At 30.7% G+C, this 15,902-nt stretch overlaps 1 protein-coding gene across 1 annotated transcript; it reads left to right on the top strand.

Annotated features, from left to right (window-relative positions):
• Positions 1-2,304: 2,304 nt before the first annotated feature.
• On the top strand, positions 2,305-6,861 carry LOC123908721 (probable protein phosphatase 2C 10). The gene is made up of 5 exons (XM_045959440.1): positions 2,305-2,750; positions 3,389-3,628; positions 3,950-4,226; positions 5,953-6,107; positions 6,358-6,861. Exons 1-5 carry the CDS (start codon positions 2,712-2,714, stop codon positions 6,496-6,498), a joined length of 852 nt encoding a protein of 283 aa, XP_045815396.1. The 5' UTR covers positions 2,305-2,711; the 3' UTR covers positions 6,499-6,861.
• The last annotated feature ends 9,041 nt before the right edge of the window (positions 6,862-15,902 follow it).

The following is a 15,902-nucleotide window of genomic DNA, read 5'->3' on the forward strand; positions in this document are numbered from 1 at the left end:
TTTAAGGTATGTGAAATTTTAAAAAGTTAAGGAATAGTTGAATTTTGGATCTCGCATATTAGTTGAGTTATGATTAGTGGAAGTTAGGGCTTTTATGTCTAACTTGAGTTAAGAATAGTCGAATTAGTGTTCTCGAACATTAGTTGAGTTATGATTAGTGGAAATTAGTGTTTTTATATCTTAATTGAATTAAGAATAGTTGAATGTTGGTTCTTGCACATTAGTTAGTTAGTTATGATTAGCGGAAATTAGAGTTTTTATGTCTTAATTAAGTTAAAAATAGTCGGATTATTGTTCTCGCACGTTAGTTGATTTATGATTAGTTGAAATTAGTGTTTTTATGTCTAAAGTTAGCTAAGAATAGTTGAATTAGTGCTCTCGCACATTAACTTAAACTATGGTTCTTAAGTTTTATGTGACTTTGGATTAACTGAATCTTCGATGTCGAGCACCGGTTGAATAATATTAACTTAAACTAGGGTTCTTATGTCTTAGGTGACTTTAGAATAATAGAATGATGTTAAGCATCCCGACTAAAGATTAACTTAAATTGGGGTTCTTACGTCTTAGGTCATTTTAGATTAACCGAATCTTCAATGTTGAGCACTGGTTGACTCAAGATTAACTTAAAATAGGGTTCTTAGGTCTTAGGTGACTTTGGATTAGATTTTTTTAGAATAAATCCTTGTAGTGTTACGTAATTTTGTTTAAAAAAAATTTACAAAGAAACTTTTTATAAAAGCTTCCAATGAAATTTTGGTTTGAATAGTTACTCTTAAAATGTTATTTTAGGTATTTGATCATTTTATTGAATTTTTTTTTTTGGATATCAAAATTTTGAAAAATCACTTAATTTTGAAGTTATTTTAAGAATTTAATTTATATGCACCGTCAGTGTAAAGTTATTTTACACATGCATCTAATAATATACTGACACATCATGTATGATATTTAAAAACACATGATGTGGCAACGCATAATTGGATGTATGTGTAAAGAATCTTTACACCGACAGTGCACAACAATTAAACTCTTATTTTAAATAGATTTTCATAAAAATCATTTTTGAAATACGACTTTTTGAAAAATTGTGATTTTGGCTATGTTTTGATCTTCAATAATGTGTATTTATGTTTTTTTTTTGACTAAAAGTAAATATTCAATCATTCAAATTGAAGAGTCCGGATCCTCTCCATTCGGAGGGGAAATGGCAATCTCAATTTCCTTTCATATCTTTCTAACAAGTGGAAATCAAACTTATCGATGATTCAGATTTACACTTAACTTACATCGATGTAATTAAATAAATAAAAACTAAAAGAAAAATTTTAGATCCAGATAATCTTGTTCCCTTCCAAGTCCCCTCTGCACCACCAAGAGAGGCTAATGCTCAGGTTATATCTCGTCTGCCAACTCATCCGCCCTCCGTCGGAGTCATAAAATTGCAGATGGAGTTATTGGCCCCATTAGAAAATATGTTTTGTTGGTGGATTCTACTGTTGTTGATGGTGTTGTGGATTTAATCGTGGCGGTGAGAACAGTCAACGCAATGGGTCGTAAAGCCATTGACCGTGAACAATCTTGATTCAGTTCTACGGCGATGGAACGAGTGCTCAGTAGAGCTTATGGTCTATTTTTCTCTATTTTATCCCATGGTTCCTCATGTTGGTTCCGACGATAATGGGGATTTATTTCTTCCACATTTTCGTTTTTATTAATTAAGGGTCATGCCAAAAAAGGAAATTTTAAAATTAAAAATAACACTGTTTACACTTTTGAGGCGTTAATTGTACAAACTTCAATATGATAGCGTACGTCGATCATTTTTACAGCTCATTTGGCTTGCTTGCGTTTGGGTTGTATGGACGGAGCGGAACCATTGGTTGTTCACAGGATCAGCAGATACACCCCATATTTTGTTGGACAAGATCAAGTTTTTCTCTTTTAGGTGGTTAAAGCCGACGAGTGTTACGTTAGCTTATAACTACCATAGCTGGTGGTCTAGTCCTATGATTTGTTTGAGCTTTGTATGATTTGTTTATGATTCTATTTCGATGACTCTTTGTAAACTTTTGTAGTCTATCTTGACACGTCTTGTGCTGGGGAGGCTGTTGTGGTAATATATTTCATTTTAGTTTTTTGCAAAAAAAAAAAAAAAAATTGATATTACTATATGACACTGTTTAGCATTTTCCATTAATTAATACTAAAAAAAATAGTACTAAAATTTAATCTCAACCATTGATAAGTTTTTTCCACGTGTCACACAATATAAAAGGAAATTGAGATTGTCATTTTCCCTCCATTTGGAGAGGATAAGAAAAAGAGCATTCCTTCAAAAAAAAGAAGGAAAAAAAAAAATGAAGTATCCAACCAAAGAAGACCAAGTTTAATACTTTTTTAATTCTAATTGGACCGATAAGGTGGCGCATTTTAATAACCATGTTACTAAAACAGGCTTTGTCTAACATATTTTATGCTTTTGTTTTGCCTTTTCTTCTGTCTCATGTTGGCTTTCATGAAAGGGTTTTAGGGTTCTTTTTTGACTATTTCATTTCTGTTTTTTTTTTTTAATCACAGTTTGTAATTCTGCACAAAATTTGTGATTTTGGGAAGTGGGTTTCTCTCCAAATCCCAAATTAAAGTGTCTATGCTGAGAATTAGTTTAAAAAATATTGATCAATTTGCTCAAGTCAACCCTTGTTTTTATCATGGATAAATTTTGCTGTTTGAAGTCTTCATTCTCTAAGGTATGAATGTTATGTAACATCTCCTATGGTTTCATTCTTTTCTTATGCTTTTTACATTAAAGGTTATGTTTTTCTTGTATTATGTATTACTATTCAATTTGAAGACAATTCAATTTATTTGTGTGGTGTTTTTCATTTTATGGTTGATGGTTGGATTGAATGAATCTCAATTTGTCACTGCTTTGGTGGAAAGTTTGAGTTCTGTCTCTGAAATTCATGTTTATGTATCAAATCATCAATATTATTATTAGTCCCTATATAGTTTATCTTGGTATTAATTGTAATTACTACTATAAAATTTACCAGTATAATAGATACTTGTGTTTTAATTTCTTTACGTGATAGCAATTGTAATTACTACTATAAAACTTACCAGTATCTGTTTTAAGATCTATCACCATGAAGTTTATAAATCGGCAGTATAATGTTTTAGGTTTTTGACCTTTTGGGAATCCATGACCATCTTTGTTTTTATAGTAGATTTTGTTGTAAATGAATAATTGTGGATTTTGGGAGTGCAATGCATTTGTTTCATTTTGGATCAGTCTCAAATCATTACCTTTTCCGACTTCCTTGTCGGGGAAACTAACTTCACTTCACTTCACTTTCCTTTTACTTTTTTTTGCTTGATTTTATAGCTTGTATCCACGCGTTCATCATCCAGTACTGGTAAAGGAAAAAATCATGAAGGGTCAATTAAGTATGGTTTCACCCTAGTGAAAGGGAAAGCGAATCATCCAATGGAGGATTACCATGTTGCCAAGTTTGTTCAGACACAGGGAAAAGAATTGGGTTTGTTTGCTATTTATGATGGCCACTTGGGGGATCGTGTGCCTTCGTATTTACAGAAACATCTATTTTCCAACATTTTAAAGGAGGTAATCACTTTAAAAGTTCTGAAAAATGAGTAAATACCCAATTCAGTCCCGGAAATTGTGTGCTTGTATCAACCTAAACCTTTGCTTTATCGGAATTCCAAAATAGTCCCCGGATGAGGGACCAAACCGATTAACGTTTTGAAAAGTCAGACACTATTTTAGAATTTTTATAAAGCGTAGGATTAGGTTAATACAAGTGAACAATTTCGGGGACTGGATTGGGTATTTACTCTGTGAAAAATCGTTGTAAATCTTAAATGCTAATTTAATCAGAATTCAGATTGGAAATGATTGATTCTTATACTTTTGATATTATCACAGGATGAATTTTGGAATGACCCTGGTGCATCTATATCAAAAGCATATCTGAGTACAGATCAGACAATTCTTTCACATAGTTCTGATTTGGGGCGTGGCGGATCGACAGCTGTAACTGCAATATTAATCAACGGTCAAATTTTATGGACAGCTAATGTTGGAGATTCGCGAGCAGTTCTTTCAAGAAAAGGTCAAGCAGTGCAATTGACTACAGATCATGAGCCCAATACAGAGCGAGGTATCATTGAGAACAAGGGTGGTTTTGTCTCCAACTTGCCAGGTACTTAAAAGCTTCCATTATTTCTCTGTTTCTAATCTGTCTGCATTCACATTCTCATTTTTGTTTCCACACCAAAATAAGACCAAGCAAATTCAATGATGTGTGTGTCTAAATAGATTATGAACTTGCGCGAGCAATATTCCTTTTTAGTTGGGGTGCGACTGTATAATTTGTACAAATTTGTTTGAATTGATGTGCCGTGTTTTGTAAATCATAACTGAATTGATGTGTGTGTTGACGAACCTATTGTGGAAACGATCGTAGAATCTCACCTTACATAGTTTTAGTGTATGACGTGTATGCTGAAGAAATGTGACGTGTGCGGAAGATGGCAGAATCTCACCGTAAGGAGGATAAAAATTGAGACACCAAGAAAAACTATAGACTAAACAATTAAGAAGGATTTGAAAATTCAACTTTTTTGCATGGTAGTCAACATCGCGATTTAGAACGTGAGCTCGTGCGATTTTGCGATCTTTATAAGGTCGTCTGAGTTCACACATGGGAAGAATCGCAAATTGGTTGAGTGCGTCACCGTTTCTGTTCATGTGTAGAGTTGTCATTTCATGGGTTGGGTCTGCAACCTGGTTCTTTTAAAACGACACTGGCTGTAGAAAATCCCTAAATTAACATTTTTTTGGTCAAATAAGTTAACATGTTTAAAACAAGTGAGGCTCTATGTTCGTTTCTAATCAAGTAGGCACCCCCATTAATTTGTCTTCTTTTATTTATTTTTTATTTTTTTTATATACGTTTTGCTTTCTACTCTGTTTTACAACTGGCTTTCTTTTTGTTTCGGATGTGTAATTTAAAAAATTCAGATACATAATAATAATAATAATAATAATAATAATAATAATAATAATAATAAAAGAAAATAAATTATGGTATATTATTTTTAATTAATAAGTATACAATTTATTTTTTTATTAAGTAATTGTTATGGTGATATATTAGCTTTTATGTATATATATGTTAGTTTGTGAATCTAGTAGGATCATACGATTCGTGTTACGATTCATCGATTTATGATCTTTCATCTCCTTTCCGATCCTATATGGGATCTCGATTTCACAACCTTGGTTGTTTGATCTATTTAGCTGACACTACCTTTTGGGAAAAGGCTTAAGCTGAGTTTGTTGTTTAGTGGATTACGAACTGCTTTGTGGTTGTGGTTTTATCTTTACTTGGAAAAAGTGCATAGGACTTTTGTTTATTCTTTAGCATGAAGTTGCATACTATGGTTGTAAGCAGCCCATGAAATTAGGTTAGGTTGTGGAGGAAATATCCTTTTTTTTTTCCTTTCCTTTTTCCAAAAACTATATACTTGGCGGTAACTCAACTATGTTCATATACCGATTATGATTGCAAAGAGTTCAACCAGAACTACAAGCTTTAGCTGTTATTGTGCAGTAAAATGACATTTGTTTTCCTAAATGAGTAACGAAGAAACAATGGATCTATATTGTTATGTTGTTTGTTAGATGTTTTTGGTGTAACTGATAAGAGTTAATTCATGTACACTATAAGTGTAAAGATTTTTTACATTGTTAGTCAATCGTAATTGTCAGATCATTAAAAATGTTTGACTATAATCTTAACTACTTATAAAGTGACAAATGATTTGTTGACGGTGTCTACATTGACAGTGTATCAAAATTAAACTCTTAAGTGATATTGTTTTCTTTTATCACGACAATAACAGATGGTCTATGATATATCTTAGGTGATGTCCCTAGAGTAAATGGTCAACTGGCCGTTTCTCGTGCATTTGGAGACAAGAGTCTCAAATCTCATTTGCGATCAGACCCTGATGTACAGAATACTGATGTAGATGTTGATATTGATATTTTAATCCTTGCAAGTGATGGACTTTGGAAGGTATAATCACTGCAACCCAAACACTTGTTACATAAGTAAAATTTTAAGTTCGTGTTTGCATTAGCGTTGAGTTTGACAGAATTACGGTTGTGTCGGTAAAAACTGCACTTTGAAACTTCAACAAAATCACAGTGTCACCGTGATTTTGTCAAATTCACCGTGATTCCAAACATGCACACATATATATGATTATTTTCGTTGTATTAGTTAATAAAGGGATAATATTGTTGTTTGAATATTCTTGAATCAGGTAATGGCTAATCAAGAGGCAGTTGATATTGCTAGAAAGGTGAGAGATCCACTGAAAGCAGCTAAACAATTAACAGCTGAAGCATTAAAAAGAGACAGTAAAGATGATATATCTTGTGTTGTGGTTAGATTTAGGTGTTGATATATATTTTAAATCTTGCTGAATGAAATTTATAGAACTGAAATAAGGGTGTACACATATATATCTATACATGGCAATGCCAATTCATGGCTGCAAACAACACATCATATACTATATATACTTGGTTGGAGTTAGTTTTGACTAAATTCATTTAGGTAATTTGTTAAAGAAAAAGGAAAGGGTGTGTCAACATTTGAATTTGTTTACAGGTTAGGTCTTGTTTGTGATTGTTTGATTTGATTTGATTTCTTTAAGTGTGAATATTAGGAGTCTACATAAGAGAGAAGAAAAACTATATGTAGATTGACGATGTTTGCATCTAATTAGTAGTTGGAGAATTGATATTGTGTTTTGTTGGTTGAAGAGGTTGGTCCCATCTACATTTGTATGCAAATTTTTCAAGTGCCCTCTTTTTCTTTGTTCCTTATTATATATAAGTTGAAACAATGAGCATACGTTGTTTTTATCTCTTGAAAGAGAGTTTTGTGGTCCATGGTAACCGACATTTTCAAGTACTTTAATTATACTTTTGTTGATTAAACAAAATCAAATCAATTTATTTCAAGACAATCTTTTAAGAAAAAATAAGACTTCCAATATATGATAGTTATGTTTCGAAAGTGGTTAAGTGGCTTTATGTGGTGATTTGATGGAGTTTTTACTAGATATTGGTGTAAAATAAATTTACGGCTCATCAACCTCGCAACCTCACAAGTTTGTGTATTGAATTAGGATTTTGAAAGACTATTTTGAAAATAATTTCATTTTACAATTGAGATTCTTAACATAAAATTTGAATGAAATTTTAACACAGATTTAAATTTTTAAGATTTCAGTGTACTTTGTTGATTTTTTGCATTTCAGCACATATTTGAACTTATATTCTTCCTCCATAAATTAACATGTTCTCTTTTCTGCTCTCGTGTTTGAATAATATATTCATAATCATTGTCTTTTGTAATTTGATAATATTGAAGACGAAGAGTCGTCACCATGTTTCAATTGACATCCATCAAAACGATTTAAACGACATTATTTGCGGAGAAGGAAAAAACCAAAATATTTAACAATAATAATAACAAGACATTAATAATTAACAATTCAGTAGCGCTATACATCACGAAAGGAATTTCCACGAGAATCACGATGTGCCTATTTTCCCTCATCGAAGGTTTATTTCGTTTTCTAATTAAAAATTAAATCTTTTATTTTTAACACAAAGACAAAAGGCAAAACACTACAACCTCATCTATATATATAAATCCTAGATAGTTCTCCTACTACTCCTCTAAACCCTAATCCATTTAAACCAATGAAATTTTTTCATTTAACCATGTGAGCCACTTAAAAAGCCACATCACTTATCCTTACATTATTGTCATCTCTCTATCTATCCTTTTTTTTCTTTTATTTTTTATGTTATAAACCTACAACCATATTCTTATAAATGAGTTTTATTATAAAAGTTGGAAAGTTTACTCATAATTCTTATTCATGAGACCTTTCATTTGCATAACAGTAGATTTTAATTACACATCTCTTTCTCTAATGCAAAGTAACTTTTTAGTTCACATATTTATTTGCATTTGCACTAATTAAAGACCAAGTGATGTGATTCTTCGATATATATTTAGTTCCATTCTTACACCCAGCCTTTTTATTTTGTATTCATGTTTTCATGTTTAGGTAGGACAACTTCTTTTGAAGGAAGGTAAATATAACTTTGTATAGTTTTTATTATTATTCTCAAGAAAAGGTAACTATTTAATTGTTTTATTTTGGGTCTTAGTATCTTGAAGATAATTTTACTCATGACTATTTTTCATGTAAATGAGGGGACTTCTATTTTGTACTTTTGTTGCATCATTATTGTTCGGGAAGTCTATAAAAAATAGTTGCTCATGTAAGTATATGTGTATCTTTAACACTAATATTTCCTAACTTTAATTATTTTTTAATTTCTTTAATCCTATTGTGATATATGACTTTTTTTTTATTTGACTTGAGAGAAGAGAATAGAAGACTTCTATTTTCACTTTTGTTGTATCCTTACTTATGAAAAATGATTGGTCGTATAAATATTGGCGTCTTTTTGGTTCGGGTAGCTAGGAGAATGTTCCTCTAAAGGCTAATATAAAAATAAAAATTCATGTGAATTCTTATCGTATTGTATATTTTATATATATATGACTTAGGAGAAGAGGATAAACGCTTCTATATATTTTCATTTTTGTTACATCCTTACTTATGAAAAATGGTAGCTCATTTAAGTATATTTTGTCATCTTTTTAAGTGATTTTAAGATTATTTTATACAAACTTTTGAATATATTATTTTGAGAGATTCATATAAAGATAATGTGAAGTATTTTCATTTTTATTGTGAGCCGCAATTTTATATCTATTTTACTTTAGTAGTTTTCTTTTATTTGGAAATTGGTTTTTAACACTTTAGTTTATCATTTCTTTATGAAGGAATTTTAATGATTTGGTGGATAAGCCGGTGCACATGCCATGTAAAGAAATGTAAAATTATTTATAAAATTGTTACTATTGTATTTTGTTACTATTGTATTTTCCACGTTATAATATAAAACAACGCATCACACCCGTGCATCGCACGGGTAAGGGTCTAGTAATAACAAAGGCAAAAATTTTCTTTTGGTGTAGCCTATTTTTCTTCCAAAATTACTCTCCGCAACAATTACATTTATGCCATTACAAAAATATCTATAACTTCCATTCAGTCTTTTATCTTCCAACCGCCACTTATAATTTTTGTTTCTCATATTTTCTATTGTTGGTCTTTGATGTTGAAAACAATGAGATAAATGGTAGATTTCCACTGCAATGCACTCACAATATAGGAAGAGAGTCAATTATTTAAGTGTATGATTGATTGGACCAAATTGAGTATTTATGCATCGATCAATTATGCACTAGCACAACATGATAATATTGAACCAAAGCAAATGGAAATAGAATATTTGTTTTCTTACGGTTTGTGAAAATGGAAATCAATTATATTGCACATTTTGCACCATCATTTTGATTTTTCTTCACTGTTTCTTCATATGTTTCATTTTGTTTTTCATTTGTGTAAATTCTTTCATGCACTTTGGTTTTTATTGTTCTTGCTTTTAATTTAATCATCTTCCTTTTTTATTCCATGACACGGAGTAATCATAGAAAAGGTGAAGGGCACATAACACATTGTTGATGATGACTATCATTGTAGCGTGACTATGACTATGAACAAGTTCAATTCCATTCATAATTATTTAATTGTCATGTTAGTTGAGTCTTCAATATTATGATACATTTGATATTGAATCATATTCTTTTTTATATATTATTTGTAATCATTTAATATTTTGATAAAGGAATGATGTAAGCATGGTTCCATATAGATATGAGTGCTTTGTTTTGCACAAGAAAGAAAACAAGATATGTAATGAAAAATTGAAGTTGAAAGTAGAATTTGTGGTCTTATCTAAATTTTTCTATTATTCTGTTTCTTTGAGGGAATATATATATATATATATATATATATATATATATATATATATATATATATATATATATATATATATATATATATATCCAAAACTTTTTTTCGAATAAAATATCGGAACTTTTTCCCAAAAAAAGAACGGAAACTTTTTTGTTCAGACAAAACATCCGGAATTGTTTTATCTAAAATCGAAAATTTCCTCCCGAAAATCGGGAAATTTTTTCCGAAAAAAAATTGAAAATTTTTTCCCCAAAAAAGATCGAAAACTTTTTTCCGAAAAAATTGGGAACTTTTTTTCAAAAATTGAAAATAATATAATACTGACAGTACACCATAATATCACGTACACATTCAATCCGGTCTACAAAACACATGACTCATTGGTGAAAGACCTATCATGGTCTCCCACCCTAGAATCCGCCCCAAAATAAATCGATTACCCTTGCGTAACAAGATACTGTATATTTCAATTTCAATATACTACTAGAAAAAATATAATCTGGGACGGAATTTTCCGTCGCACAACAGTACAACTTTCCGTCCTAATTACAATTTGGGACGAAATTTGTGCCAAAATATTTTCGTCGCAATTCGCTCGTCGCAATTTGTTGGAGACGGATTTAGGGATGAAATATAATTATTTGGTTAAACATATTATTTCATTCTGTCCCAATATTGTGACGAATTGCTTAAATTTCGTCCCCATTTGGAGACAGATTACTTACATTCCGTCCCAATTTTTATATATTTTTTAAAATGTTGGGACAGAGTTACACAAAATATTCCGTCACATAAATTATGGGTGACAGGTTTTATTTATAATTTTTGCACAAGTTTAATGTCTTTATCAGTTTAAAAAATTCATCACCAACTACAAATTTGTTTGCAAACTTCGATCGTACCACCAAAAATATAAAGCATCTCATATAACAAAATATCAAAGGTTTATGAATATAAGCATCTCACATACTTGATTGGAGACAAACGCAGATGAGCGAGATCTCGAAAAGATTGAACGCAGAGAGTTCGAAGAAGTGAGTGATTGAGTTGAGACGAGGGACTACATAGACTTCGTCTAATATTTAGGTTTTCTAATATGAAGAAATAACGATTGAATTGAACAGACAAGAAAACTTTTGTTTTGGGCACTAATAATCTAATAATGTTGGCGCCAATATTCCCCCTTTATTTTTTTACTAAATTTTGAAAATAAAATAAAAATATTCTTAAATAGGAGATGAAAATTAAAAATATGTCCCGACTTTGCATCAGATATGTTAATCCATCTCAAATTGGAGACATAATATAAATTTTGTCCCAAACGAATTAATAGTTTTTTTAATAAGATATTGATGATACGTTGTGAGTAAAACATTTATTATTTCTTTCTTTTTAAAGAATCTAGCAACAAGCCAATCAAATCGCTTCTAAACTTGATTGAACCTCTTTATCAAAACCACAAGTATTACAAATTGCAAAGCATGAGATTGTTCCAAATAACATCTTTATGAATAGACAACTCTACTGAAACTAGATGAGTTAACAAATGATAAACTCCGAATAGTATATCTTGAACCGGGATCAGGATCTCACTTTCAATGATCTTACATATCAACCTGCAAGAAAAGTGATTCAAAGCGCACAACTCCACAAATAGCTTCTCCTCCCACACAAAAAGGTGTCTCTGCCACATCCATCCCCCATGCTCCACCCCTTCCTGCACATTTCCGCTACCTACACATTTTTATCATCTAAATGAAAAAGTCTATTATATTTAACACTAAAAGGCTGCTCTACTCACAAAAACATGTATGTTGCCAAAAGAGAGTCTACTCGCCATTGCCCACCACCCTACTAATATTATTCTCAAACCACTTTTCTACGGTCAACTCAACCCCTTCTCTAACATCACACATATCCTATCACATAGATAGTTCACAAAATTTTTTGCAATCCAATTTAGTCTTGAATAAAAAAAACCTCCAATTTTCTCAACAAAAAAAAAAAAACTCAAATTAGTCTGACATTAATATAACTGTTCAGTTAAGTCTTTAACTTATTGCAATGGAGGGACCAATTTGTCCCCTTATAATTATAAATAATATAGTCTTCAATGTTAAAAAAAATTGTTTTGTCAAAAAAAATTAAAAAATTGTATCAAAATTGTTGGGGGTAACTTTGTCATTTCATATGTAAAGGTGGAGGTGCATCACCCAAGTATTAGGGTATGTTTAACGATTGTCATAGTTTGAACTTTGAAGAGTCTCCTATACAAAAAGAACCATGATGTTGGCCCAAAATTCTAGGGTTTACCTAGCCTCCTAATATATATGTAGTAAGATGTTTTCTCTCCCGACCCCCCGCATTTCTTTTTTACTTCCTGAATTTCCGTTTTTGCCCTTAGGGGGTACTGCGGTTTATACGAACCGAATTTTTTTGTCATGCTAAAAAATTTCGGTTAATATAAACCGAAATATTGTGTTCCAATTTTTTTTTCCAGATTTCCTGCATAAATTTTGCATGAGACCCTCAACTTCCATAGTTTATTTGAAAGACTAAACGATGTCCGATTTGAGTAAACGACCACTCGTTGGAAATCTTAGGGTGTCAAGAATACAAATATAATCTTTGTTTTGAGGATTAACTATCCAATTGGTTCAATTTGACCAAATAATGGGTACTGGTACAGAAACAGAGCAGAACATTTTTTCAAACTTGTAGGTAGATTTTCTCATACTATACTTAATGAAATTTAACAATTCCGGTGTCAATCTTGTAGTAAATTTTGTCTTCTTTACACTAGATTAAAAATCATTAACATACGACTTATATTCAGAGATATATGCTAAATTTACCACAGGTAGCTCTACACGAATTTTCACACAAATCTTTCTTCTTTTTGGGGGTAAATTTATGTTATTTCGGTTTATATAAACCGAATTTTTTTTCCATGTTTAAAAATTTTGGTTCATAAAAACCGAAGTTTGTTGACAAATTTTTTTCAAATCGCAAGGGGCAAAATGAGATTTTTGGGGTATAAAAAAAAGACGGGGTAGAGAGAGAAATTGTAAAAACAAACAGGAGTATTGCGATATCGCTGGTTTGTTAATACTCCTTTCGTTTCTTAGTTGTTTGTACCTGTGATGTGATTGAGTTTTTGCTTGTGTAGTTTATTTTTTATTTTTTTTTATTTCTTTTAATTGTTCAGTGTTAATAATTGCCTCTTCTGTCGGTCCTAAGACCGGATACCAAGTTTTCAAAAAAAATAAAATAATTGCCTCTTCTTTCTGTTGCAAGATCTGAGATCTTAGGATCGATTACTTGACGACTTTGTTCTGGGGGCTCACAATTTTCCAGATTTACGTTTTATTGTTCTTCTGGATCCCCTATTTTGGTTACATTTATTCATTTGTTTTCCATTCCATTGTGTTACTATGAATATGGAATCGCATTAAATTTAAGATTGGAGCTAGGTTCGGTTGTTTGTTAATCTAATCTATATAAGAAAGTCGGTTGTTCCGGAAAACTCGCAAATAACCTTACTTCAAATGCTGCCATGTGTCTAAAGTAAGGGTATTTGATGTCCAAAAGTTGTGTAACTAAACACTAATATTGCTGCAAACCGAGCCATATTATGAGCCAAACAAACCATTTTGTAGGCTTGTGAAAGAAAAAATTGTTTTTTGGCAAGCCATAGTTACATGAAAACAAATCTAGTTGCTTTTGAAACAAAGCCATTTTTTATGCCAAAGATTAAATGCAATTGTCACATGTCATTGTCGTCTTTTCAACTTTGTCATACACTTATCCAATGAATCATACTCATATTCAACTATTTATTTTCCCACAAAAAAACAATTTGAAATTTGAATAACAAATTTCATGAATTATATTCTTTATAACTTCTCATTTCTCTCTCATTTTATACATTTTTTTTTTGGAATAGAATATAATCTATACAATTTACATGGAATAACTTCTAACTGATATAAAATTTAACTATATACGGGATAAATTATCACTGATAAAAATTTCAAAAAATTTATCATATATGAGATAAATTTTAACTAATTTTTTTTTCAAAAAAACTATTTTACACGAGATAAGTTATAACTGACATAAATTTTAACTATTATATAAGGTTTAAACTATCACCGTCACTGATAAATATTTCAAAAAAATTATCATATGTGAGTCTAAATTTTTTTTCTTCAAAAAAACTATTTTACAGGGATAAGTTATAACTAACATAAATTTTAACTAACATATATGAGATAACTTTAATATCAAAATTTACATTAATCTATACTTAAATAATTATAATGTACTAAATAAATCAAACACCGTTATACCCAAAAAAAAATAATCAAAAACTGGTTAAAATATGGTATCAGATACGGGATAAATTATAACCGATAAAAAATTCAAAATAATTATCATATATACTAATTAAATCATACGCGGGACAAAATACGATACTGATTGAAATAAGAAAAAATTTATAGTACAAAATATATACATTGGTAAAAAATATGCTTTCCCATATGAGATAAATTATAACTTATAAAAATCTCAAAATTGTTATTATGTATACTAAATAAATCATTACATATTAATGAAAGTCTTTTTTCTTTTTTTTGCAAATGATTGTTTTAAGGAGAAAACTTATATAAAGTTCCTTACCTCCTGTTTTTACTGATTTCTAATCAAAACATGACACATGTACTACTTCATCCACATCATCTTAATAAACTTAACGGCGTAAATTTTTTGACGTTTCCCCTGTTATCACGCACAATCCGTTTTCCAACCAGCACCACATCGCAGCCGTCACCCACGTTTTTTTATCGTTTCCAATCCATCAAAAGTGTTACAAAATTACCTTTCCAAATCCCCTTCTCTGGTCAATGCTTACTTCATCTTTCCAATGGTCATGTCGGTGCTCACCTTGCATTGAATTTCACAAAACTATTGTGCAGGCTGTATCACGCAGGAAGAAAGGAAAGCATGTGTTGTGAGGGTGTGTAAACTCAACAAGAACAAACCTTATATAAAATAAGGGAGGATAAGAAACAGAGGTTGATCAAGGATAACAATTTTGTTTCATTCTATATTCTATATTTCTATAATAACATTCCAAAACAAGTTTGGATTTTTCCCTATGGATAGTTTCATATTTTCTTCAATCTGTTATGCCTCAGGAGGTTGTCCTCCATGCCATAGCAATTGTCTTCTTATGGTGTGTCGTGTTAATTTGCAAAGGCGGTGTGAAACATAACAGAAAAACTAACGCATTTAAACGGTGGTGTAATTTATTTATTATTAAAATAAAGAAAAAAGCAGGTGTCGTGTTATGATTAGGGAACAGTAAAAACAGGAGGTAAGGAACTGTAGATAAGTTTTGTCCTTGTTAAGTAATGCAATATTTTAGTTTTTAAAATTTTAATTAGTAAAATATAACTTAAAAATATATTGGCGTAACGTATCACACGGGTCTATTACCAGTGTTTTTAAAAAACTGCAACATTCTAAATTTATAATCTATCTATCAATTTGTTTCTCATAGAAATGTTATTAAAATAACTGCAAAATTCTAATTTTGTGTTATGTTATATATAGGCATCCATACTAGTGATTTTGTATTTGAGATTTTGAGGTTAGCGTCATCTTATCGCAGATTGCTAGCGCAAGATGTGTGCATTTTATAAAGTTGATTGATTTTCCACACCACATCATTTGTGTACTAATGTGTAACTTTATTTTTTTAAAATTTCAAGACAAATTAGTAAGTAAATTCTAATATGGACCACCTGTCAAGTGGTCTATGATGGATCAGTCATGAATAACATTATAACGAATATGAATTTTACAAAATCCACCGTTGGATTGAA

This window comes from Trifolium pratense, linkage group LG2 (genome assembly GCF_020283565.1).
Source record: "Trifolium pratense cultivar HEN17-A07 linkage group LG2, ARS_RC_1.1, whole genome shotgun sequence".
Classification (NCBI taxonomy): Eukaryota; Viridiplantae; Streptophyta; class Magnoliopsida; order Fabales; family Fabaceae; genus Trifolium; species Trifolium pratense.

Bases quoted from the DNA above. Each gene is read 5' to 3' on its own strand.
- LOC123908721 (XM_045959440.1), top strand. From the start codon at position 2,712: ATGGATAAATTTTGCTGTTTGAAGTCTTCATTCTCTAAG. The intron at 2,751-3,388 runs GTATGAATGTTA...TTGATTTTATAG, and splicing joins TGAAGTCTTCATTCTCTAAG to CTTGTATCCACGCGTTCATC. The intron at 6,108-6,357 runs GTATAATCACTG...TTCTTGAATCAG, and splicing joins CAAGTGATGGACTTTGGAAG to GTAATGGCTAATCAAGAGGC.